Here is a 27,215-nt window from a genome sequence, read left to right as displayed (position 1 = left end):
ATAAGTCTGTATTTGGCGTACTGTCCTTTCTCCAGGACTTTTAACTCTGACATTTCATGGTCACTGCAGCTAAAGCTGCCACTGGTTATCACAACTCTTTTGTCTTAACAGATAATTAACAGGTTTCGCTTTGGGTTATCTCTGGTTTATCCAGCGTCTGTGTCAAGAAATCTTGACTACTTGTCAAGATGTGTTGCTTTTCCAGAAGATGTGAGAGATTAACAGGAGCCAGGATCTGTGATGTAGACACTTACTAAATTGTTTAAAGAAAACTTTATCGATTTTCACACCTAGATTGCATGATCTGTTGCCCTTACTAGTGCCTCCTCTGTTCCTGAACCACAAGAACTCAACCAACCTGTTGTCTGTCTTATTCAGTTCCATACATCTAAGCTACTCCCTGACATGGAAGACAACCCTCTGTCCTCATCTGCCCTGCCTGCCTTTACTAAGCAGCTTATGTCTGTCCTTCCACAGCAGTATTCTAGTTGTGCAAGCTGTCCCACTGTACCTCAGGTAGCCCAACACTCTCCCAGTAATGTCACAGCATGTGCAACTCTAGTTTTTCCTGCTTGTTTCCCAAGCTATGTGCACTTCTGTAGATACTTGTGGTGGGCTCTGTCCTCTCTTCTTTTATCACTTTGACATCTCTCTTGCAGCTATCACCTTTCACCACTTGCTATCCATCCATGACCATTAATTTCTATTTATCTGTGGGTTGTTATTTACACTTCTGTTGTTTGTGGTCTAAAGCTCTCACCAGGCTGGGCAACCTTAAGGCAAAGATACTTCTGTCTGACTTAGGTGGATTCCATCTCTCCCTAGCAGTCCATTATCCCCAGAGAGTATCCTATGTCTGTAAAAGCCAAGTCCTTGTTGCACCAGCTGCATAACCAGCTCCTGACCTGCAGACATCTCTCTGAACTTGTCTCCTTTAATGACAAAATTGTGGAGATGCCTCCTTGCCCCTAGAACTTGTTGAGTCACTTTTGATACTCTGAGATTCTGTTGCAGCACTTAAAATTTGTGCCCATTGTACCCTGTGGGTAAACAGCAAGGACTAATAATCCAAGCAGAGGACAACTTTGCCAATCTGCAACTTTTTACCAAGCAGCAAACCTCTGCAGGTTAACAAGTGAAGTTGGCTCAAGATGGGGCTCTCTCTCCTGTAGGATGGAGTCTCATAGTGCTATGTCTGCTTCCTCTGGCTGTGGATGGATGTGCTGTTCAGACAGCTCTGATGCTTCCTCAGAACTTCCAGCCTCTTGTCTGACACTGAAGCACTGCCAGTGGTTGCAGAAGGCTTGCCCTCTCTTGGCCAGAGGTTAAGGAAACTTTTCTGTCTGTCCATCTGGGAGCTGCTCTGGCAGTCAGTCACACTCTTGGACCCCCTGAGCTGGGACAGGCCCCTTTGCAGAGGTGGCTCCAGGGAGCGATGGGTGCCTCGCTTGGCTCCCTGCACACCCACACAGCCTGACAAGGTTTCCTTTCCTGCTCAACCCTTGGTGTCTCACAGCAGAGCCTCAGGCATCTGGATCCTTAAAAGAGCTAAATCATGGTGTAACAACAGAATAATAGCTTGGGCTGGTGTCCCTGAGCAGGGACCCCAAACCAAGGAACCCCTGGGCTTTTGTACCCTCACAGTGTGTGTGTGATAGTGTGGGGTTTTTCCTCTGTGCCATTGGCTCCTGCTGTGTCCCTGAGTGTTCAGTCACCTGGTGGGGCCACAGGTCCCTGTGCTCTTTCCTGTGCAAAGGGTCAGCACCAGCTTTGGCCTCTTGCCTGGGGTTCCCATCACCCAGAGCTCAACCTGCAGCTCCCTGTGCAGCTGCACTCTGTGCTACTGGCACTGCATGGATTCCTCATCACCAGAGTTCACACAAGTCTGGTACTCCCAGACTCCCTGTGAGTCCCCACTGACCACTTCAATGACTGCTGACACTTTTTCTCTCCAGATTCTCATCTCTGTGAGATCTTTGTGAAGATGCCATTAATCTCTGTCTTCCCTGATGCTGTGCAGCCCCCTGACTTCCTGCAGCTCCTTAGCTTGATGACATAGCTCCTCACTGATGTGCACCTCCTCTAGGCAAGGACATTTCCTCTGCTTGCTCCAACCCTCAGGAGAGGTCCCAGGCTCTCCTGGCAGCTTGAAACCTGGAGAGCTGCAGCCTTTCTCAGGAGCCCTCCCTGAGTGATGCCACTGTGCTGGAGTAGTTCCTTCAGCAGATGCTGGGGGATGACACCTGCAGCTGGTTTCCATGCTGTTCCATGAGCACTTGCACATGGCTTTCAGTGGAGTTTTTGTCCCTTTTGTGTGGGTTGTGTTCTAGCCCTGGTAATTGTAAAGGTGGCTCTCCAGTACCAACTGGATGGGTGCTTGACCCTTCCTGTTCATACATTAGCAGAAGACATGCTAGACCCTTCCTGTTCATAAATTAGCAGAAGACAAAAGGTCAAAGCATCATTTAATCAAGCATCTATTTACTCTGCAAAGCACTGAGATTTTACTGAGATTTTACTGAAATTTTACTCTGTGCTTTACTTTTACTGAAGAAATTTGTTTTCATGAACTTTATTGTGTAATCTTAACTGATTAGAAAATACAGATGTAGGACAAGACCTGATACAGGAGCTTTTGTATGGGTTTTTTGTTGTGGTTTTCTTTTTCTTACTTATCTGGTTTTTTTATAAGTTGAAAGTAACTAGAAGTCATTGTTCATGCTGAAAATTTGTGTTCATCTAATTATCAAATCTGATTTTTGTTACTTAACTCACCTGGAAAACCACTCTTTCATGGAACTCTTGCTGAATCCTTGTTTAGTGTTTAGGACATGATTGGCAGTTAGTAGACGAAAAATCTTCATGGTAAAAACTTGAGCATTGGCAGTGAATCAGGATAAATCTGGATATGCATCCTTTTTATTCTCAGGTAAGCTCAGGAATTGTAGCAGTATTTTGTGTTTTATTTTGCTGTTGTAGTGAATTTGTCTTAGTTTATGGGTGGCTCACCCGTAGAGGGTGCTAAAGCACTGTTGTGTGAGAGTTTCACCGATCTGGAAAGTGGCTTGGCACAGGTGCTGTTAAAGCAACGCTCTTGGTTAGTACTCTCAGGACTTCCAAAACTTGTGTACGTGCTTGGGTCTGCGACCTGAGATCAGTCCTATTAGTTCAGTGAAACTACTGACTTTACAGTTCAGTGTGTGTTTCTCTTTTTGTAGGATGAAAAGCAAGTAAGGCTGTTTGGGTTATGATTTTTGAAAGATAAGAGAATGGGTCTTGGTACATTGAATGTAAAAAAAAAAAAAAAAATTATCAAAAATCTTGCCAATATCTGTGTGTGAGAAGACTGAAAAATGTTTTTTTACAGTGCCTGTGGAGGTTTTGTGTGTGTGATATACATTCCATATATGGCTGGGAGCTGTATATTCTAACAAATTTAAAGGAGAGAAAGCTGTGAGACAAAAGGGAATATTTGTCAGAAGCAACCTTTTTTGTGTAACTCCTTTAATCTAGAATGCCACTGAAATACAAAACTCCAATTAATTTTTTTCCTTCCTTTTCATCCTTCTTCATTTGATAGCAAAGATACAGAGTTGATCTTGATCTCTCATCTTTCAGGCCTTTTATAGATATGTAATTTTTTCACTCTTCTCCTTATTCTCTGCATTGCTATATCAGACATATGGAAGAAGGAAAGGATATTAAGGGTCAGTGTGGTATGAACCCCAGACACTCTAGCATCTGAAAGCCTGTGTGCTTTTCCTGGTCTGAGGCTTTTTAACCAGAAGTTCTGTTTTGGAAGGTTCCACAAAGCAGCTGTAGGCCACTTAAGGCTGTTGCAAAAGTAGCAGTGTTTTGTGGGCACAGCTTGGAAACCACTGGTTTAGATATTGAACACGTACATTCCAGACTTAATTCTGCCTGTCAGTCATCTAAACTTGCCTGTATAACTTTTCTAAGCTATAGAGTGGGAGTCAAACAGCTATTTTGTGTGTGTGTGTGTAAATGCAGGTATGTTGATACTGGTGATACATAGAATTAAATGCACGGCTTCTATATTAAATGAATATCTTGTCATTTTCAGGCATTACCCAATTGGTTTACTCTTTGATCTCCATGCATCAAATACCGCCCTTCCTTGGAGCATCACAGTGCATTTCAAGGTAAATTGATAGAGATTTCTTAAGAATGAGCGAACGTGAGATTTCATGACATTTGGAAGCTGGGAAAAGCTTTCATAACTATTTTATAACACATGTGAATGATGTGATTTGAAAGGGAGACTGTCCATTGTTCAGGAAGCGTTTAATGGTTTCTGTAAATCTGCAGCTATTTTTCATGAGACTGTGTTTGCTTTTACTGCACTTTCTGTAGAAAATTATTCTATTATAATCTCAAAATACAAAATTGTTTTTAAGTTATGAGGCTTATAATAGAAGAACTGTCTATAATGTTTTAAATTTAATTGGTTTGAGTTCACTGAAGATTGGGAAGATTGAGAAGTGCTGCTCCTTTTAGGCATATATGAGCATGGATGTGAGATGCTGTAGAAATCTTTGAAGTCAGGGAGTACTGTAGTACCTAATGTTGGTCCCTTTTGGAGAACTGAGTGAAATGAATTTGGTCTTGTGACTGCTTAGTCACAGGAGAGACATTATTTTGATTATGCATTGTAAACCCATTAGCTATGGCTTAACAGCACTATTGATCTTTGCTCAGAATGGAACTTGAACAAGGTTAGCTTTGGTGCAGGATTCTTGCATACTCTGAAATGCATTGAGACAATAATTCCAAGGATGTTTTGAAGTCAAAAGCACAACTAGAAATCATAATATTTAACTTTGAAATGTTAATTTCTCCATTGTAAAAGAAACTGTGCAATAGGAAAACTGATCTGAAGGACAACACTACATTAATAGGCTTGACTTTAGTGCTGGAGGGATTTGAGTGAAATGAAAAATGTATTGGGGAAGCACTTGTGTTGAATGTTTTCATTGAAACAATTCTCAAAGGTGTGTTAGAAAAACTTTTTCCAACAGTAATCTGATTCTTTTTGGAAGTGTACACTGAAAGCATACATTCTTATGATATGTATTTCTACATGTTGAAACTTCTAAAATGACTGACTTAATAGATCTGAAGTTGGGGATGTTTTTGAAACCACTGTAATTGCTACACTTGTCTGATAAATGTCAGAGAGCTGGGATGAGGAAACTTCCAGAATGTCCTAATGAAAATGTAGGGCGTCTAGTTTCATAAACCATGGTTTAATTGTTATGTTCTAAGAGCTCTGGGATATTAACAGTGGCAATGTGGGGATGTTGCCATCACAAAGTAGAGGCATCTTGAGAAGTTGCAGCACCACAGTGCTTTTTAATCAGCAGCATAAATTTGGCTTTATTGTCTATGTTGCTGCTTGCCAAAAGATCAGCTACTTTTAGTTTTTCTGAAAGGTGTACATTAAATATCAGCAGAAATAATTAACTGCTAAGGTAGTATTATTTTAAAGGTTGATGTAATTTAGTAATATAATACAGTGGAGTTAGCACCTGTATCGTCTCTTTTCCTATTTTGATGTAATCTGAAAGTTTATTTAAATAAAATCCCTCTGAATCCTTAAGTCAAAACACAACTGAAAGATATCAAAGTATGTCAAAATATTGAAGAGGTTTTCATGTGTTACAGTTCCTTACAGCTGAATAGTTTAGGTGTGGGATTTTTGAGTAGAGTGTTCTTTTCATTTCTGTGTAGTTATTCTTCAAAGAGTCGTAATTCTTTTTTGGCTTAATTAAACAGTGTTAGCTTTTATGGGGTTTAACTTTTGTTGTTGTGGCTGTCTCCTTTCTTCTACCAATGCATGCAGTCAACAACAGATATCTCGAACATCTGTAAAATGTGTTTTTTAACTTGTTTTTAATAAGTCAGACTCCCGCTATCAGGTTTCCTTGTTTGAAGTTAAAAACATGGAAAAGGCTTATTTGTGTTCAGCAGAAGTTTTCAAGTTGATATGTGTTTGTAATTGTCCTCCTGTATTATGTATGCAGACCAAATCATAAACAGAGTGAGTTTTTGCATTGAAGAATCAGTTTGTTAATTTGTACTTCTGGTATGCAATAAAATTACATGCATTGTATCTTGTAAAGGTATAAAACAGTTGCATTAAATAGTTGCAGAAGGATGAGGCTGAACAGCATACTGGGATCTGAGAATCATGAGAGGCTGTAGCTCAAGTTGCTGTTGTTATCCAGGTGTGGCTTTAGAGGAAGGAGGGAAATTCTACCCCTTCCTGTTAAAACCATCTCACCTTACTCTGAGGCCTGTTTAACACTACTCAGTTCTCAGTGTGGTAATCACCCCTCCAGATTTTGGGCAGTAGATAAGATGGCAGCACTGTTGGAGGAGAGGGAATTGTGTGTGCCAGGGGAAATGCTGAGGTTGTGCTGAAGCCATTGTCTGCTGGTGCCTGCCTCTCCACCCATGACCTGATGTACAGGAGGAGAGGCAGCAGCTGTCCTGATGTGACAATCATCATCTTTGTGGGTTTTTAGGTGAAGATTGGGTCGGGTGCAATGGAAAGGAAGTACTTTCCCATGTAGCATATGGATAAATGGTGGAACTGCTAGGAGATATTGTGGAAGCCAGAAGTATAAATGTTTTTTTTTTTTAAATCAGTTTACTTAAAGAAAGACCACTGATGGTAACTAAACACAAATATATAGATGTACCCCCTGCCACTGGATACATTCCTTATGGTTTTTAATGCCCTATTTTCTGTAAATGTAGTCTAATGCAAGTAGACTGTCACAGGATAAACAGATGTTTTATGGACTACAACTGAGAGATAAATATGGGTGGAATGGAGTTATGAAACCAGACTGTTTAAATTGCCAGTGATGTTTTTGGTACAGTTTTTTTGTGAGAGGTCATTTAGTGCTCTTGTCTGTACAGAAAGTACCTATTTCTTGGTGACCAGTTCATACTGCAAGGGTCTACTGGTATGTGAAAACAAAAACCAGAACTTCTTGAGCTTTCTAAAAAAAACAGAGCCAACCCATAGTAACTGTTCTTTCAAAGATGCAGGACATGGAGGGAGTAAGACACCACCATAAAGCTACTTATGTCATCTGTTAATACTTTTTGCAAATCTCCTAGTTGTATAGCCAAGAGTGGCAACCAATTTACAATTGTCCCTTTCTTCAGGGATCTGAATGAAGTTAATTATGATTGATCAATATTTATTCAGGTAGAAAGAAGGCAATTAGAATTTTTTTTTAAAAATACAAGCATACATGACCTACATTTAAATATAAAACTTACTGTTTTGTACCCTGATGGATAAATCAGCTGGGATGCCATGTTTTCTGTTGACAGTCTCATGTAGGTGAAACTGTTTCATTTACTTCTTGCAGGTGTGCAGTGTTTCTTTTTAAGTCATCACTTTCATGTTTAGGTTTTTCAGCTTCTCCTCACAGTACTTCATAGAAATGTGTCAGTGTTTTCCTACTAAAGAAAAGCATATACAGCACTGAGGTTCAGGAGTGTTTTCTAGTCTTTCACAGTGTTACTCCTTAGAAGCTGGGAAAATTAATCTTGCCACACCTAGTTCTACTACTGTGTCTAGATTCTTTACACTAGCTTAACTAGCTTTGACCAGTTTTAAATAGATCCTTGCTGTTCTGCAGACTGCACTGTGTATGTTTTCTGGAACTCATTCTCAGGGAGTCACATTAGCTGCAATTTAAAATTCATTGCAAAAATGTCAGCAGGACGATGTCTACCTGTAGAAAGAGAAGAATGTCCAAAAAAAGACCCTGCAGTCCAATATTTACACATGTGTAGTGAAACAGTGGTTGTAACAAAACTGTGGTTTTCATAAACTTAGCTAAAACATCACCTTTTAACTAGGAAAGTCAGTTTTTTGGTTCTTATATTATTTGGCATTAGGTATGTACCACTGTTTTTTCCTTTGTTCTGAGGGATGCCAGTGTCTCTCTTTGAATTCTTGTGTGTAAAGAACTTCTTTGATCTTTAAGTATGCTATTTCTGTGTATTTGCTTCTTCTGGATTGGTTACAAGACTTTACATTTTTATTTGAGCAAGTAAATTGAACTTCTGAAAAAATTTACAGGCCTATGCAGATGTCAATTGGCAAGTAACAGTCCCAGTAATGTTTTCCTAGTAATCTTGGGCCCAATTATGCTGAGACACTCAGCTTTGTGGAGTAAAACAGGAGCAAGGTCTGCCCCAGAAGAACTTCCCTTATTTTTCTGTCTTCTTTAATGTCTTCATACTTGGCCATTCTCATTAGTAAACTAGATTTACCTCTGTCCTTAGCTTTCTAGTCAGCTTAACATACACCAGTCCTAACAACAGCACTTCCTTTTGCGAGTTCAGCTCAAACCATGTAAACTTTAGTGGAAAAGATAGTGGCAATCTTTTCTTTCTGCCCCTGTTTTTGGAAAACAGTCATCCTTTTGATCCACAGTTTCCAGAATTTGGGTTCTCACTGTCATAAAGAGGAAATGCTATATGAAATTCCATTATTTAATTTCCATTATTCTCAATAACCTAATGAGGAGGGAAGTATCACTGTTTTCCTCAGAATTTCTTTCAGGTAAGGCAATCCCCAGCTCCCTTTTTGATATTTTGGCTTTCTGTATTTTGAAGCAGTCATTTTTTCTTGAGGTTATATGGGGGAGTGAAGGTAGAGTTTTTTCTGGCATTAGGTTGCTCCTACTTTTACATGTTAACTATGTTGTACAAGCCTTTGAAAGATACTCCATTATATGTATTTGTATTTCCAAAATGGTTTTGACAGTCCCTCACAAAAGCTTTTTAAAGTGCCAGTTTGTAATGGATTAAGAGGAAAGGGCCTCTGTTGGAATAGCATGAGAATTCAAGTATAAACATGTGGCAAACCCTTGTTAGGAAGGAGAGTACTGATGGTGCCACCACTCTGGTTTGGCTCTGAGGTTTGCTCCATTCAGCATGGTCATAAGCAACTGTGAAAATAAAGTTAATTAGGAGGGAATAAAGGTGGGGTTTAAAACTTGTGAAAACTAAAGGTAGTGGATTTGTGGTAGTGAATGATTGTGTTATTATAAAATGGTTAGTGATAGTAAGTGTGGATAAAAGAAAAACTGGAGGAAGAAAACCCACAACCTCTACAGTGCCAGACTTCTGACCAGTTAACGTTCAAAGAAATCTTTTTTTGTATCTGAATGAGATATACTTCTATAACTCATTAATAAATTCATTAGGAGAGGTAGTTGTCATTTACTGAAGGGTTAAGAGTTACCTGAGGAGTGGTAGCTGTGCATCTGCAATGCTGAATGCTGTGTGCCAGTGTAACCAAGCAAAAGGGATATAAAATCAAGTCACACAAGCTAGCAGTAGTCACGTGGATTAGTTGAAGCTGGAAATGACAAAGATTTCCAGTGTCTCTAAGGAAAAATGTTTGTAAGTGACAGATATGCTACAGTTCTTATATGTAGGGGATACTGCTTGATTTTCAAGGAACTGCATAGAAATGGTTGATAAAATATCATAGAGAGCCATTTTGTATTAGGTGCTTGTCACTTCTCATCATTTTCTTCTATTTAATGTCTGAGATTGAATATCTGCTTGAAAACATGTTAAAATTCTGGTTTTACAGAAAGTTGTTGAGCTTTTATTTTTCCTGAAACATTTTCACTGCAACCTGTTTCTTGTCAGCAGAGTGAGAGAATGGTTGTTACATTCTTCTGTAACTAGAAAATTCCAGTGTGCTTCTTTTGCATAAATGTGTGCCTATTTAAAATTATCATTTATTCTTCATCATACAAGGTGTATGATACATTTACTTTTCTTGATCTATCATTTATTTTTGTAGAATTTTCCAGAAAAGGATCTTCTGCACTGCCATTCTAAGGATGTGATTGAAGCTCATTTTATGGCTTGTATAAAAGAAGCAGATGCTTTAAAGCACAAAAGTCAAGTCATCAATGAAATGCAAAAAAAGGATCATAAGCAATTGTGGATGGGATTACAGAATGGTAAATACAACACATCAAGTATTAATTATATTCAGGTTGAACAACCTAATAAATAATTTCTTCAAATTTCAGTTATTGCATGAGATATAAAATGTCATTGTTCTGCAGAATTTTTGTCTAGTGTCATGGAAAGCATTGATGGTTTTGGTGTTTTATAGGTTTTTTTTAAATTAAAATAATCATTTTGGTGTTAATTTAAATGTGCCTGGAGTTATTCAAGGAATTAGATTGGGTCGTGACTCTATTTTAACAAACCAAAACTAGCAGCAAGTCAAAATAGATAAATATTGTCTAGTGTACTTCTGTGCAAATGATGGTCTTTATTTGGGAGACACCTGGGGTGTAAGTATTCAGTATTAGCTATCTTGGAAGATGCATAAGAGATTGTCTCCTCTAGTTAATGCTTATGGATTTTCACTGGTAACAATATAAGTAAACTTTAAGAAAAGTTGTCCAGTAGATTTAATAATTTTACTTTTCTCTCTGCCATTTTTTTAAATTGCTTGATGGCTTTCACAAGGACTTCTGCAAAAATAAGTATTGACTTGGAAAAGTCAGCAAAATAATTCAGAACAAGATCTTTAATTAGTGTTCTTATTTTGCATAAATGGTATGAATCCATATTACAGTGCACAATAAAACTTTTGTTTGTAGTGTCTTCTGTATTAAGGTTTGTAGAGCTTGTAAGTTAAAAAGCTTTTGTAAGTATTTCAGAAACTGCTCTCTGGAATGGGTGATCATGTTGCTTTCATTGCATTTTTCTCATCTCCTGAAGCTGTCATTTATATTATCCTTAGTAAATTTATTTAATGAAAACATTTTACTAGAAGCATGAAGATGTTTATTCTGTGTTGTGGGACAAAATACTGAACAGTTAGAATTAATGTCTTCCCGTATATGTATAAGAAAGATTAAATGAAAAAGAAGAACCTTAGAATGCAAGAAGACTTGAACCATGCTTTTGGTTTAGACCAGAACGTTCCAAGTTAGTTTTGGTTTAATGTGTGTGTTCAGTGGGTGTGTGGCTTTTTTTTTCATTGTTGTTTAGTGGTACTGCCTTTCATATTAAAGGTACTCTAGTGATAATTTTGAAGATGAATTGTTATTAGAAACTCTGCTTTCTATTTTTTATTTAATTTGAGTTAAAAATTAAAGCATTATCTGAATTTGCCATTTGAGTAGTAAGATCTTGAGGAAGCCCATGCATACCTTCAAAATGAAACAGTGGAAGTTAAAGTTCCTTTAACCAGAAGTTACAGAATCTTGATACTCTTGATATTTAAGGTAATAGGACAAATAAACAGCATGGTTTTTTTGTGCTCATCTTAGGCTTTATCTTTTAGTTGATTATTTGTCTAAGAATATCTTCAGTTGTAGGCAAAGGAGAATTTTTCTGTTTTGCTGTTATATGTTAAGAACAGAGGTTGCCTAGCAGAGTTGATTTCAAGGTTTCACTGTACTTAATGAGAAATTGCACCTGTGGAATCTGACACCTGAATGAGAAGTTTAAGCAATCTTTCAAATGCTAATTTTAATTTCTCAACTCTTCATAAAAGAGAAACAAGAAAAGCTTGTGAAACCAAGAAAACTCTTTTTAAGCATGTTGTATCTTTCAATATGTTTTTATAGGTTTTCGTTTGAGATGTAATAATTTTAAACCCCTTTGTGAAACAGAATAAATGACCACAAAAAAGAAAAGAAAGTAGCATTTGTGATAACTGCTTTGTAAGTAAAGGTACATCTGCAGACTGTTTTTGCTGTGCAAATTCAAACAATTTTCTTCAGTTCTTAATTACAGGAAGTGTTATTTGTTTAATGAGTGATAGCATTACTTAGAAGACATGTCCTGAATTTACATTTTTGAAAAAAACCCATATCCAGTTTTGTTTGGAGAAATATAACTATCAAGTAATTTGGTATAAATGTTTCTGCTGAGAAGTAGTTACTTGAACAGGTAACACATGAAACTTACCAGTTGCAGTAAGTTGCAGCACAGAAGAGCTGTAATAGTGAATTTGTGGGAAAATCTTATGCCGGTAACAGCTGCTGGTTATTCATATCAACCTTTACATCCCGCCTCCCACCGTTTCTGGTTTTATGTTAATCTGATACCAAATCAGGAAAGAAAACATATTCTTCTATTTTGTGCTGTGGTTTTTCTTGCTCTTCACAGACAATTTTTGATTCATAAACCAGATATTTCTGAGGTGGAACTCTTCTTTGGGACAGGTACATTTTTGACCAGCCATGGATATCTGTCTGTGGTAGGGAAGTGATGAAAGCAGACTGTGCAGCATACTGACCTTTGTTCTTTTGTATGAATTGTTCAGATTCTTTGGTCAAAATTCATGGAAAACGTTACTACTGTTTTTGGTTTGATAGAGTTATGGCCATTTTTATCATGCATGAAAGGGATTTTCAAGTGGGTGGGTTTTTTTCTTCTTGCCTTTTGTGCGGAAAAATAAAGGTTTTCAGCTTTAAAACTCTTAAGACTCTATGGGCCTACTGATGAGTCAGGATCAAACCAATGAAATCCCAGCTGTTTCCAGGGGGAGAGTTGTATTTTTTGCATGGTTCAAAGAATTAATATCTATAACTTCAGTATATAATGGCTCTGATAAATGAGGGGATTTAGATTCAGCACATCTGCTTTTTATCAGTTGTGGACTAACAGAAGTCACTGTACCCTGGAACTTTCACAGGCATCATTTATAACCAATGAAGAATAGACTTGGTATTTCTGATACATGAGTGGGAAAAATAAACAGTAAGAACTCATAACTATTTTAATGTTTCTTTTATATATTATAAAATATAATGAAGTCATTATTTTACTGAAAATATTATGGAAAAAGAATGTAATGCTCATTCATGCTGTAGGGATTACCAGAAGTTAAGTGGCCATATTGAATTGTTCTTAGTAGAGGAGAAAAATCCTGCGAGCATTCAGAATATACAACATTTTATCTTTTAATGCATCTGATCTCTTTCTTGCCTTACTGACAGAATCAGCCCTGTGTTGTCTTGCATTTCATTCCAAAATCTATCTAAACTGTTCTTGGGTTTTTGAGAGCCAGAAGTTGTGTTTGTTCTCAGTTACCACATTTCTGTTTTAAAATGTTCAAACTGCAAAAAAGGGAGTGTCCTAGAGCCTTTCTTGTGCTGCATACATTTGACCCACTCAGGTTTGATGGATGTGTTTCTCCTCCTCATAGAGAACTGGTGGAAGCAATGCTATCCTTTACCCCATGGTGAGCATGCTTTAGTAGCTGAACAAGTATTTGTGATTTCAACTCATCATTTGAAATTTGCTTAGAAAATCTTCTGGAGTTTATCAGGAGAAGCTACTGGTTTTTAAATGCAAAGCTACCTTGTTTGCTTCTTCCCTGAATTGGTACCAAAATGGGGAGTTCTTTCCATGTTCAATCTGTGGAGGTTTGGTTAACTGTGGAAAAAAGATTAAATAATTCATTTGAACTTTGAAAATTAGTGTATTGGTTAAAAGTGATTTTAAAAACCCAATCATTACCTTCCTGGGCCTCCTTAGTTAAAAATGTCCCAAAGTGCATCAAGTTGCTTTATAACTAGCATCCGTACCTGCTTATTCTGGAATTCAGCTAGCATGGCACACACCAAACATTGGTGTTCCTGATACCATGGAACTGAGAGAATGTGATTTAGGCTGGTTCAGATAGCCCTGCACAAAGTGAGCCCACTGCTGGTTTGGTGTTGAGCAGGGTCTGGCTTCAAGCAGGATGGACCTGCAGAATGAATCAGCTGGTTGTTAATGATATTCCAAGTGGCATAAATGTTTGGGATTTTTTTTAATCCAAATATGGGATTAATCTTTTTGTATTTTGAAATTTTAATTTCTTTTTTATTTTAATACAGTGTAATTTGCATTAAAGGGATGTTTTGGGGTTTTTTCCATAGCAGCAGGTTTTATTTGGGGTTTCGTTAGTTGTGGTGGTTTTTCTGGTAATGGATTATGACCTAGACCTCACTGTTAGTTCTGTGGTGTTTATGGGATTGTTACCCTTTCTGCACAAATGACTAAGCCAATGCTCCTCTCACATGGGTGAAGTATTGTGAGTCTAAACTGCCATCCCCCTGAAACTGCTTCTGGCTTTGTTTGTCCCCTGTGCTGGCCTGGTGTGTGCTTGAGTAGCTGCCCTTTGCTGTGGCTCAAAGGTGGGGAATTGTTGGCAGCCTGCATTGCCCCCTTGCCTTTCTCTTCTCTACTCTCAAGCAGGAGGGCAGAGCAGGTCTGTCTGTCTGTCTGTCTGTCTTCTGTCTGGCCAGTGAGAACCAGTGGGTCTCAAAGGAGGGCAAGAACTACATGAAGGCAGAGAAGGAAGGAAAACAAAAGGTAACACAGCATTCACAATCTTACTGAAGTCTCTGCCACAAGAGCAGGTTGCATAGAGATGAGGTAGAGATTGTGTTTCTAGCATTTTCACCCTCTTGTGTTAGATGGCCATGTGTCCAGTGAAAACCATTACACTCTGAAGGAGCAAACTTCAAGGTCTCTTTTTGCTGCCTTCTACTTTTCTTCCTCCCCTCCCTCTCAAAATAAGTAATTTCCTGAAAAATCTGTATGGGCTAACTAAAATTTAAAGTGTCTCTAAAAAATAGACTTCACTTTTAAATTTAACTTCCTTTAGTTGTTGAAGGTTTCTTGTTTTGCAATTTGAAATGCTTCTAAGTTACTTTCTCCTAGTAAATGCCTGAATTTATTAATATGCATTAACATAAAAGTTTCTTAACTTTTAAGAAAAGCTTTTTTTTAGGAAAAACATAGTACAGGGAAAGCAAAGTGGGTTAGAAAGTTACATGGTGTTATGCTGGTCAGTTTTCATACTTATAGAGAAAGCATAATTAGAAATTAAGAAATCAAAATTCCAAGGCTATCCTAGACAGGGAGCGGAGAGCTGGTGGAAGGATAAAATTGCTGGGAGTCCTTTTCCCTTTGACTTTCTCAGGAAAGTCTGTAACAAGCCCTGCTTCTAATTCCTATACAACCTGTGGTGTATGTGTTTCAGAAATGGCTTTGCCTTTCTCCTGATCCTGTCTCACAGCAGAAGTGAGTGCATGGGTGATTGGCCAGCACTGAACCCACCACACTCATCAGCACATTGTTTGGGAAAACCTCAACATTGGGGAAATCTTAAATTGGTGAACCAAAACCACTGCACCTTGTCTGTCATCAGAGCTTTCCTTTTAGTTTAAGTGACAGGTCTTCTGAGATCACCTGGTTTTTGTATAGACAAAGCTTTGTAGGATCTATGCATTTTGTTATTTGAATAAAAGAACGGAAGTAGTCCATCTTGATGACTTTCTTTGCCTGAACCTTTTCCAGGTAAACTGGTGACCTAGAAATGAAGGGAGGTGGTGGTAAGGCAACTGTAAAATACTTAAAGTGAAACTTCTGGTTTGTGAGTATGTTTAGTAAGTGAAAAGAATGTTGGTAAGGTATGGGCTCCCTTGTGTATACTATAAGAAAACAGGGGGAAAATGCCTTTTTGATCTGATAGATAACCTGAAGAATGACATACTGCTTTCTTGTACAGTCTTCAAAATGTCCTCTTATGTTGAATGTTGTTACTTTGCTGTCTGTCACATCAAGAATATTTTCACATATTTCTGTGGCTTCTGCTACATTAAGTCAAAACTGTTCTAAGGTCCTATCTCTATCTGATAGTGACTCATATATGAAGGTAGTCTGAAAAGCTCAGTAAACTTGTGTTCCCTTTTTATGGGTGGATTTGTATTATATACCATGGGTTTTCAAATGCCCAGGTAAACTAGATATTTAATAGCAAGAATAGTTTAACTGTGGCAATGTAAAATGGAAGAGAAAAATAAATATCTTAATAATGTCATACCAGTATTTCAGCTGTGATCTCAAAAAAGCTCTCACTAACTGTAGTAGTCATTGAGAGTCAGATGTGTACCAAAATCTTCCTGAAGTCCTTGATAGTTGTAATTATTGGTGTTTTTATAAAACAAGAATATGAATTATTAATTTAGGTGAACTAAGTAATTTAGAAACAAGTCTATATAGCTGGGAAATTTTAATAATCAGCTGTTCTGACTAGCACAGAAATTAGTTTTAAAGTGTTCAAAATATCTATTTCATCAACAAAAACTCCTTCATGCTTGAAGCATACCACTCAAGAACTTAAGTAATTTAGAAACAAGTCTTTATATAGCTGGGAAATTTTAATAATCAGCTGTTCTGACTAGTGCAGAAATTAGTTTTAAAGTGTTCAAAATATATATTTCATCAACAAAAACTCCTTCATGCTTGAAGCATACCACTCAAGAACTTAAGTTTTTATAAAATTGGTTAGAAATACCAGTGAGCAGAATTATGTATGCATGCAGAGTCTTAGTCTTCCTGGGAACAATGTGGAAGTAGTATTTATAGTAAATTTTGAGAAGCCTTTTTTTTTGGCTACAGCAGTTAAAAGCAATCTTGTTAAAACATGAGTCAGTAGAAAATATGCTTGCTTTAACATTAAAGGGATACATATAAAGGTATCTTTGACTTTCAGCTGCAGGTCTCTCTACCCTACAGTTTGACTGTATGGATGTGACAGATTAACCCTTAGTGAGTTTGTCTGTGACTGAAGGGAAAAATTGGTGGGAGCAGTTGGTGGATTGAAGGGCAGATCTGCCATTCAGAGGGGTCATGATGGGCTGGACCCTCCCAGAGCTGACACAGAGACTGGAAAAAGCCCATGGCAGTCTAAGAGCTGACTGGGAAGCAGCTTTCTGGAAGTGGATAATGGTGAACAAGAATCTGAGCGAAAGCCTCTTGCATAGTGTTGCCAAAATAAAGATTAACCTGGGAGCTACTCAAGCTGTTGTGCCCCCTGCTTGGCTCAGCTCTTGTAAAGCTGTACTGGGAGTGCTGTGTCCTCTTGGATCCCAAGACAAAAGATATGTGGGCAAACAGAAAAGAATCCAGCAGAGTGCTGGTAAAATTCTTAGGGGCTGTAGCGCATGATGTGTTAGAGAGTGGGGCAGCTGCCTTGTTTAGCCTGAAGATGAGGAGGAAGCTGAAGGTGGATTAAATACCAGCTTTACCTGAAAGGAAGGCCCCTAGAGCAGATGCAGTCAGACTCCTCTCACTCTTGTGTCCACTGTCAGTGGAGCTGGCAATTACCAAACAAGAAACAGTTACTAGTTAGAGCAGCAGGAAGTCTGATGGTACCTGGGGAAGGGAGGGTGGGGTGTGATAGGGAGTGAAAGTGGTTGAGTGGAAACCCACAGAGACTGTCAAACTTCACTGGGCAAGGTCTTGAGCAAACTCATTGAACTTTGTGTACTTTTGGGACAGGGTGAGGAGCTGCTATTCCAAAGCTTGACCTCTAAAGGCACTTCCAAACTAAAGTTTTTCTGCCATTCTTGTACATCTTGTACATGAGTCTGTAGTCTCTTAGTGCTGTCCCCAAGTATTCCATGGTTCATATGGTTGTTAGACAGTGGTGAACCACTGAGAATGGACAAGTTTTGTGTTTTCTAAACTTTAGTACTGAAGACAGTTGCCTGCAGGCTGCGAGTTGGTATTGCTCGCACAGAGCTACAGATACGATTTAATTTCAAGCTTTCTGTTTAATTTATTCCAATAAATGTCTTTAAGAAGAAACCATTAATAGTCCAGACAAAATTGTGCATATATGCTACCCAAGGGCTACACCAGTTTGTTCACTTCTTTGACTTGCTTAAAAGATGCTGAAATACAAGAGCCATGAATTAGTATTTCCTTTCTGAATTTCAAGTCTTTCAACTCATTTTTGTATTAGTTCTTTCTGTTTTCTAAACCCTCTCAACAGCCTTCTTGAAGTATGTCCAGTCCTAGAATCTGATAATCTCTGATAGTTACCTCGTTATCAATTACAGAAACAAAATAGTTCCTTACAATTATGATCTTTTTGTTGATAAGGTTAAAGATTAGGGTGGAGTTTTGTGGTTCTTTTGCCTACTACACTGCAGTGGGAACTTCATTTTAACTGTCTGTATGCTTTTACCAGGGCTTTTCATTGCAAGGTATTTGCAGGTGTATTTTTCCATTCTGTGGTAATTTCCCAGGTTTGTGTGCAGATTTAAAGCTATGCTGTAGTGAAATGCACGTGTTGATGGGGGGCACTTGAGCAGTGCCCTTTACCCTCCCAGTGATCCATCCTGTTGTAGCCTCATGTGGGTGAAAGGGACGTGTCTAACTTCAGGATCCACGTGAAATTTCAAGTTGTTTGAAGCATGACAGCACTTGAGTTTCAGGAAATGACTGTAAGAGGCTAGTATGTGTGAAACTAATTTTTCTGGTTGCCTGAGGACCATTTCATGCTGAGACTTAGGGGCAAAAGGGAGCCCAACCTTTTGGCCCTTAGCTGGGACTAATCCTTAGTTAACACTGCTCAACAGTAAGAGGTTCAGCAATTGCTGTCTATTAAGAACAAAGTATAATGGCATTACCAAGAACTTTTTAACATGACAAGGTATAAATTTGGATTAATTACAATGACTGCTAAAGGATTTCTATCGGTTTTTCTGTGTCTGGATTGAAGGCACTTGAGATGGTATTTCATGTTCAAACTCAGGTGTTTATTATTTCTTATCAGTAAAACAGTCTCACTACTGTGAGTTCAGCAGCTTTTCATTAGAAGGCCCAAAATGGCCAACAATCTCTTGTTACAAGGTCTTTTTAAGACTAAACTATCCAATTAAGAACTGACACCTAGATTATTTTCCCTTTTAACCCAATAACTGATCCCAAAGAGCCCCCAAAGAGCTGACTTTTCTGCCCAATTACAAAATGCCACCCAAACCCATGAGGAAGAAGGAAGAAGAAGCATGAAGAAGAAACCCAGGAAAACACCCTGTGCCTTCCATCTTACTTCCATCCACAACATACTAAAAATCCCAAAACCTAAATTTCTCACCAAGTGATACACCTACACTACTCTCTATAATCTATTTCACACTTTTGTGGATTCTAGTCTATCTTGAAGTCTAGGAAACTTCCTCCATGAATGAGGGTGCAAGTCAGTGCTCCTCTGGGGATCAGGGCACCCCAGAGCAGACAGAGAAATATTCCCAGTGCCCTGGTTTCCACAGATTTCCAGTCTGGTTTAATGGAGAAAACAACAATTCCCAGTGTTTCCCTGTGTCAGTAATTTTTCCAGCAGTTTTAATGGGTACTTTAAGGACATGAATAATTTTACTAATCAGTTTCTGAACACTACATGCATAATGTAGGCATACTGTATTTGTAAATGTATGTTTGAGTTTGCTTTGTTGCTTAATGAATTTTTGAGATTATTTTCATGGGTGACATTAATTCTTTGTAGTTTTGCCAACTCATAGATTCTGTGCATCTCTGTAGTACTGAAGGCTGATGTCTGTTTTTTGGGCATTCAGTGACTGCATTTCTAAGCAATAGATAGTTATAAATATTAGCAGCTTGGCTGATACATTTCTCAATTATTTGGTCATGAACTTTCTGATCTTTGACATAAAATACATAGAGAAGCTTTTATATTTCATTTTATGCAAATTTATGTAGAATCATCATCTCTTGTTTAAGAAATATGATTAGTGGAGTCATATCAAACTTCTGTACTGTCACTAATCTCACTTCTATTCAAATCTTATTGTCATTACTTTAAATATTGTTATTCAGATAGGGACATCTGCCTTTTGCAAGTACTCTTTTTGCTAATACAGAAACTCTCCAACAATTCAAGCAAACTGTGAAAAACAAAAGGGATCAGATTTGACTGTTAGGGTGGTTTAGATGTCATGCAGACTGCATAAGCTTTTTATGAGGGAGGGAGACAAGGGTATAAAGTGCTTCTGCTGATAGGTAGAGAACTCTTCCTTGTTTACTGGCTTGATGAAAACTTAGTTTTGTTTTGATTGTTAAATTTCCAGCCAGTACCTTCTGTCTTTGTCCTGTCTAGCCAATAAACTAATTAGCTCTTCCAGCTCAGTGTAGCACTAATAGCTTCCTTGAGACTTTGCAAAAATGGGGGGTACTGATACATAAAAATGAGAGAAGGAAGAATCCTTTCACTTAGGTTTTTAAGGAGATTGGGGTGGAAATTCATTAGTGGTTTTGTTTGTCTTTTTAAGCTTTTAGTCTTAAGAACTCTGTGAAAAGCAGTCCCTTTTGGATTTTGTACTTTTGGAGCTTTAGGATTCTGGCACTCAGCCAATGCTCTGCTAATAAAGGCTCTTACCAGGTCATATATATCAGTATGCAAACTGGATAACTTTTTTTTCTCCTGCTTGCTTTAAAAATTTGTCTTAGTTTTCTTACACCCAACTCTGTTTCCTGTGGTGAAAATACTTTATCACTGGAAAGATGTTTGGAAGGCAGCAATATAGGGTTGTGAGGAGGAATCTGTTCAGAGGTCTTCAGACAGTGCTGTACACAGTGGAGATCTTAGGATACCTGACTCCATTATGTCTAGCTAAAATTCCTGGGATATCAGGTGGATTGACAGAACATGCTTGATTACAAAATGCAACAAGTTCATAATTCAACTGTTGCAGATTTATTGCTGTTATATTTGGAAACCACAGAAACTATTAGAACTTTGAACAATAGATTGTCTTAGGCACTGCCTGAGTGTTCAGAGAATAATCTGAGGGGTATAAATTTTTAATTTTAGCTGACTTAAATAAGATTACCTGGTTTCTGGCGTGTTTTGTGGGAGGAAACGGGAATGAAGAACAGAAGTGCGTTAACTGCACATTATCACTGTTTAACTTCTTTTTGTCATCCAGAGCCTTCCTTGTGTGCCATATTTGTATGCCACAAGGGTTAATACGCCTAATTTTCTGACATAAGTTTTTTAGTTGTTCATAATTTCTTTTTCTCCTGATCCAGATGTGATGCTCATTTCTGGTGAATTTTGAGAACAGTAAACTGTTCATCCAACATTCCTAATTACAGTAATATGAGCATTAAACAAGTAAATCAAATTAATGTTTGTTTTATTTCTGTTCAAGTAGGATGTCTCCAAATATGGAGATTCCTTATTTAAGTCTGCTGAAGCTCACTAGCTTAAGTAGGTCTGAATTGTTTTGTTTGGTGTATCACCATAACAGTTTTCTCAAGTGAGTTAGAAGTGGTAATTGGAGCATAAATCTATCAGTGCCTGCTGTGGAATGCCTGTTCACACATCTGTAGTGAAAGCTACAAGTCATTCTGAGTGCTGCCTGCAAGCAAAAAGGAAACCTGCTGAATCTTCACCTTGCTAAATCTTCACCTTCCCTCTGAAAGAGTTCCTGAGGAGCAGGCGGTCATCTTTGTGTTGAACATTTCAGACTAAACCTCTGACTCTGCAGGCTGGGGTTCCCAAATGTGGGATAGTCTGCTCCAGGGCTGTCCCTGTCCCTCCCCGCCCAGTGGGTGATGGATGGGGTGACACCCTGCGTCAGGCAGCTCCCCATGCCGGGCAGGTGCCTGCCTGGTGTTGCTGCTGTGGCTCAGGTAAGTGCCTGTCAAGAGGCACTTGCTGCTAATCAGGAAACAAGGGTGTGGAAGTGCTTTCTCAGATAAGTATCAGGAAGTGCTGCTACAGCGCACCTGGCAGGAGTTTGTTCCCAGTTTCTTGGAAATTCCTGCCTTGTGTTGCATTCAGTCGGGAAAGGCAATGTATTATAAACCCTGCAGTATATACTGACCTGTGCCTTTTAGTGCACTGACAGGCATCTGTGCTGTGTGCTGGAGTGAAGCAAATCTCAAACTCATTTTCTGCAATTGCTTTAAGTGTAATCAGCACTTTTGGAAGCAGGAAGAACCTTTTTCCTGTGAATACATTTCTGAATTTTACCTTGTTTCACTGGGGATGAATTTTGTAATGGGTATATTCTGTATATTCTGAAACTTGACTGAACATTGTACCCAGGAGAGAAAATTGGAGACTGTTCCTTCTGCAGAAACATCTTCTGTATTTGGTGTCTTGGGAGAGTTAGGGCCTATAAGGAATTTGATCCCTTGCTCTTCCTGCCTTCTTCAGTAAGGCTAGCACCGGCTTTATTCATCTTAGCTCTTTGTATTTCTTTATGTCACTTCTGGTGCTAGTTATTTGCTTCATTTGAATAATTGATTTGCATGTATAAAAGCCTTTATTACTCTTAAATACATTTTAAAGTACATTAAGAGTACATTTTAAATGTGCTCTTAGTACATTTTAAATGTAATAAACTATTCAGTTCTTGTAGTGTATGGACAGCATGAAATGGTGTGCAGGCTATTTACCCTACTTACTTGGATAATAACAAAAATGTGTTACAAACATAAACTTTTATTTTCAGGTTGTGTCATGAATCTGGCAATATATTTTCTGATCATATCATGCATTGTTGCAGATTATTTTAAGATCTACATATCCAAATGTAGACCACTCAAGAAGTATTTCTCTTGCTTTAGTTTCTTTATGCTTTACACCTGTTGTTCAGTTAAAGCTAAGAACAATTAGATGTTTTTGGCAGACTCTGAGACAGTATGGACCAGTAACATCAGGGAGTGGAGAAATAGGCACTGTTAATTGAGGTAATGAAATCCATAATTTATAGCCCAGTATTTCCTCAACAGTGGGAGATAAGATATGAGTTAAAGTTGCTTTCTCTTTCCATTTATTGTTCATTAAATCACCACATCACTGTTTTCATAGGAGAATGCAGATGACCTACTTTTGGCTTCAGGCTAAATAGGGAATAGAAATGTGGGGAAAATTAATTCATACAGGTTAAACTTCTGTAAGAAAAGCTTGCATGATATTCCAGTTGTGTCTCATTTACCTCTTTAGGCTGAAAAAAATGTTACTGATATTGACAAAGTCTAATTTTACCTTCACAGATAAATTTGAGCAGTTTTGGGCAATAAATCGAAAACTGATGGAGTATCCTCCAGAAGATAATGGATTTCGATACATCCCATTTAGAATTTATCAGGTAGGACACAATAAAATAAAATCAAACTCTTCCACTGAGGTGTCACATGTTGTAATCTGTTTTCAGACTTTGTTTCCTTTTCTAGCATTATGGCAAAACTTTGCATGCTCATTTTTGCTGGACCCTTGAGTAATATGGATTAGCAGACAAAACAGACTGTACTTATTCTAATAGGTAATTAACATTTATTATGTTGCAAGTGTGTAATACTTGACAATGTGCTACAGCTGGTGTAGATAATGTTTGTCTGCTCTATTTTAAAAAACAGTTCAACAACCTAATTCTGTTTTTAAAATAGCTACTAACTATGAAGAATGCAAAATGCCCTGTGAAAGTTCTAAGCCAAACACTTTAGAAGCAACACTTTTCTCTCAAACACTGTATGGGCTTTTTTTCTTGTAGGCTTTTTAAGGTGGAAATAATGGTGTAAGGTCTTGCATCTAGTTCTTACTTTTGTCTTCTAGTTGTATACTTACATTCCAAAACTAGCTTTGAATGTGGATTTTTTTTCCTGTTTTAATATACCAGCACTTTATTTTTCTCAGCATTTTGTTTGGAGACATACTCCTTGGAATCTTTACAATTTTTTCTTATCCTAAGGACACCTCCTTAGCTTTTATAGCATTAAGGTCACAATGAAGTTTGGAATTATGTACGGTTAAAAGCTCATACCAGAATTCTTGTAGCCCCTCTGTAAATTCTTGTAGCCCCTCTGCAGTTGTGCTCTGTTGGAATGTTTCAATCTATTTATATATAAGTTTTGCACCAGTAGCTGTGAAAAGAAAGTCCTTTATTCATAGTACTGAATATTCTGATATTACTCTGTAGCAGGTTATAATGACCATAGAAGCCTATACAGTCTTGCAGTGGGCCTGGAGTAGCTTTTAATGTTAGATATAAGACATTTACTGTCATAATGAAACCTCAGATTGAGAACGGAAGTCAGTTATTTTGACAGAGATCACAACAGATGGCAAGGTTTGTATAAGAATCCAAAAGTATGTATCAGGAAGAGTGGTACTCACAGCATTTGTTTGGTTGGTGACTAAGTTATTTGCTTGCTTTCTGATAGGTGTGAGGTTTTTAAAAAGTCTTTCCATAGAAATCATGTAAATAGGTTTGCAAAAAAGAGGTTTTGCTCTCTGAATAGGTTGCAGATTTTTAGGGCATGAGGGAAGATTTCTATGATACCACATGATTTCCAACTAATAAATCTTTTTAAAAATAATTAAATCAATAACATCTATCATTTGAAACAGTTGTACTTATCTTGATTGCCATTACCTTTTCAATTGGAAACCCTTACTTGCTATAGTTTAAACCCAAAATATCTAACTAAGAATCAAAGACCAAACACAAATAACGATGATGCTGAGACAACCTTTGAGAAGGTTGGTATATATTATTTTCAGTAATGCTGCTCTTAGCATTTCTAAATATTTCCAATATTTTTAAAAATGTGGGTGCAGATGTCTCTAGCTTTTTTATTTGATTTGTTAGTGTGTGTACTGATTACTGCTCTGTGTTTAAAGGAATTTTCAGAAAGCCTTAGGGTGAGATTATAATTTAATTCCAAACAAAGAGTTAGTGACAAACTTGCATATGGAAAAATAACTGATTCTAAAGTGTTCTTCTGATGTATTTAACCCCTATCCAGAATGCATTTGATTTCCATTAGTGCTGGTAGGAGACCTCTTGGCATTCTAATTGGTTGCTTGTTTAGCTCTACATAAACACCTGATTTAACCTGAGTTTATGTTGCAGTGGGTATTTATTCCCTGTGTGTCTTCACACAGTGTTCCTGTAGGTACTTAGGGATACACAAGTGGATGGCAGGAAATAATGAGGCATTGCCTTCAATGGGAAGAGTTCCCCCTTGTATTCTCTATACTTTCTATTATGCCAAATTATTAGAAGGAAATTCTGTGAAGGGAACTTTCTTCTTTTTATAGATGAATTTGTTTTCCTACAAAAAATTGTACTAGATTATGATACCAAGTAAGAAAAACCAGTCTTAGCTGCAATTAAATGTGAATTGGCAAAGTTGCTGCAGAAAAAATGCATTCAATAAAGTGATTTGATAGCTCTTTTTCACTGAAGAATTCATTATTTTAAAAACTCAACAACTCTTTCAGTTGTAAAGTTTGTCTACTAAAATACATTTCTAAAGAATAATATGAATCATACCTCGTGTGGTGACCAAATCTGATGAGGTGTGTGGGAGAAAGAAATGGCAAAAATATGAACATCATACTTGGGTAAGTCAGAACTAAACTAACCACAGGTAATTTTAAAAACCCTTGTCCAGCACCTCTTCTTTTAAGTATAGCAGCTAAGATTGGACCAGAATCTTGGAATCTACAGTAGATAATATAAAAAAAGGTTGAGAATCACTAAAGATTAACTCGTTTGCAATTTTAATAGTTAGCTAAGGTATCTTGGTGATTTTATTGCCAGCTGCTGTCGTATTCTGTTAGCTGTCCTGTATGGAACTTGAACCAGATAAACCTTTGACATAGGTGGAAACTTTTTCTACCAGAGACAGTTTAAAAATAGTATTATATTTTTGTGATACTTTTAATTCAATGTGTCAAAAAAGAAGTTCCCCACTTCATCTCTTCAGAGGCGTAAGCTGCTTTGTCTTCAACTGACAGGTGCACAGAAGCTTTTTTGCCTTTTATCTGATAGTACTGTAGAATTGAGTGCTTTTTGCACTTGTTCTTTAATGGCAAGAAAGAAAATAATAGTAGTGTTTTGAGTATATTTTGAATCCCAGGTGTCAAGCTTTCTGTATCCAGTACTAGAGCTGGTTTGGCTTGTGGAATTTCCCCGTGTTTATAAGACCAGCTGATGTTTCACAGTCTAATTGAACAAACTGGCTGATAGATAGCAGGAAGTTTTCATCAGTCTTTGGCTCCAGGCTCTGTGACCGGGCATATTAGTCAGGAGAGGAATCTCTACATGCTGATAGAGACTGCTCTGATGAGCTGCTGCCTGCTGTGGGAGCGTTCTGAGTCTCAGCTGTTGTGTACTTCATTTGTACTCATTCCCCATTTTTGTTTCTTGCTCTCTTCCCATGTCATGCTCACCCACCTCATCATGCTTTATTTCTCTGGACTCTGTCCTCTGAGTGTATGGGATTTACAGCTGTATAGTGTATTTCATTCTTGAGATTAAAATTACAAAATTATTTGAAGGAAAGTAGATAAGAACTCTTCATGCCAAGTTTTCCTGAGTTTTTTTAGAGTCTCAATTGCTTGAGGCAGGTTGGCTGTTTTGTGTTTGCTGTTCCAAGAAGGGATGATTTGTGATTGTGTTTCCTTTATTTGGTACTGAGCAAGCATTTCCTTTGCTTCCATTTTCTAAGGGTTTTGATTAACTTATTCGTTTTATTGTTTACAATTACATAGTAGGCCTTAACTTTGAACAGGTTTTCCTATCATAAGTCCCTTAAAATGTCGAGATAAAGTTGTACAGTCACAAATTGTGAGGATGTTTCTCTTCCTTTGTAACATGAGGGAAATTCTCATATTAATAATATATAAGTTAAATTCAACACTTTGCTCTTTACTCAAGGCTGCATTATTGAGATGTCTGAGTCGATATAAATGTTTACCATGACCTGTCCTCTAAAAGTGGGAGTGGGAAGTAAAATATTTTAAGACATTGTTAATACCTGTCTCAATAAGTGAATCAGAAGCTCAAGCATGGCCATTTCCAAGCAATTGAAGACTGTTTCATCCATATTTCCACATTAATTGGCAGAGCTGAGATAAGCAATTGCAAAACCCATTGCAAGTATGCAAATCAACAGCACAATTTGGCCCACATTATGACAGCTATTTAAAAAAAAGATCAAAAGAGGCTTTTTGGAAAGATACTGGGTCTACCTGTAGAGTTTTCAAGTAATAATAAACCTACCTTTTTATTCTAGTAGATTATTAAATTTTTTGTTGTTGTTGAAAAGTCTCCATTGCATTTCAAGTCTGAATTTCTCTGACTTCAATTTCTAGATTCTGTTTTGCCTTACCCCCCTTTAAAGTCATGTGACTTTCTGATCTTCCATATTCACTTATGGATTGGTATCAGGAGCTTTCTTTGCTAAGCTGAATCAATTCAGCTTTTTAAGCCTCTTGTCATGAGACTTTCTTATCAGTACTGAAGTTTGTTTTTAGTCATCTTTTCAAACACTGGCTGATAGCTTGATAA

The 27,215-nt window shown here is 37.6% G+C and overlaps 1 protein-coding gene across 2 annotated transcripts in view; it reads left to right on the top strand.

Annotated features, from left to right (window-relative positions):
• The window catches only part of ATG5 (autophagy related 5), a 73,585-nt gene that overhangs the window by 8,836 nt on the left and 37,534 nt on the right, over window positions 1-27,215 (top strand). For both annotated transcript variants that reach the window (XM_059468227.1, XM_059468228.1), the window contains 3 exons: window positions 4,085-4,163; window positions 9,872-10,034; window positions 22,912-23,006. In XM_059468227.1, coding sequence (XP_059324210.1) covers window positions 4,085-4,163; window positions 9,872-10,034; window positions 22,912-23,006 — 337 coding nt within the window. The remainder of the gene's footprint in view (window positions 1-4,084; window positions 4,164-9,871; window positions 10,035-22,911; window positions 23,007-27,215) is intronic.

This window comes from Ammospiza nelsoni, chromosome 3 (assembly GCF_027579445.1).
Source record: "Ammospiza nelsoni isolate bAmmNel1 chromosome 3, bAmmNel1.pri, whole genome shotgun sequence".
Taxonomy (NCBI): Eukaryota; Metazoa; Chordata; class Aves; order Passeriformes; family Passerellidae; genus Ammospiza; species Ammospiza nelsoni.
This window is presented reverse-complemented; position numbering and strand designations above follow the sequence as displayed.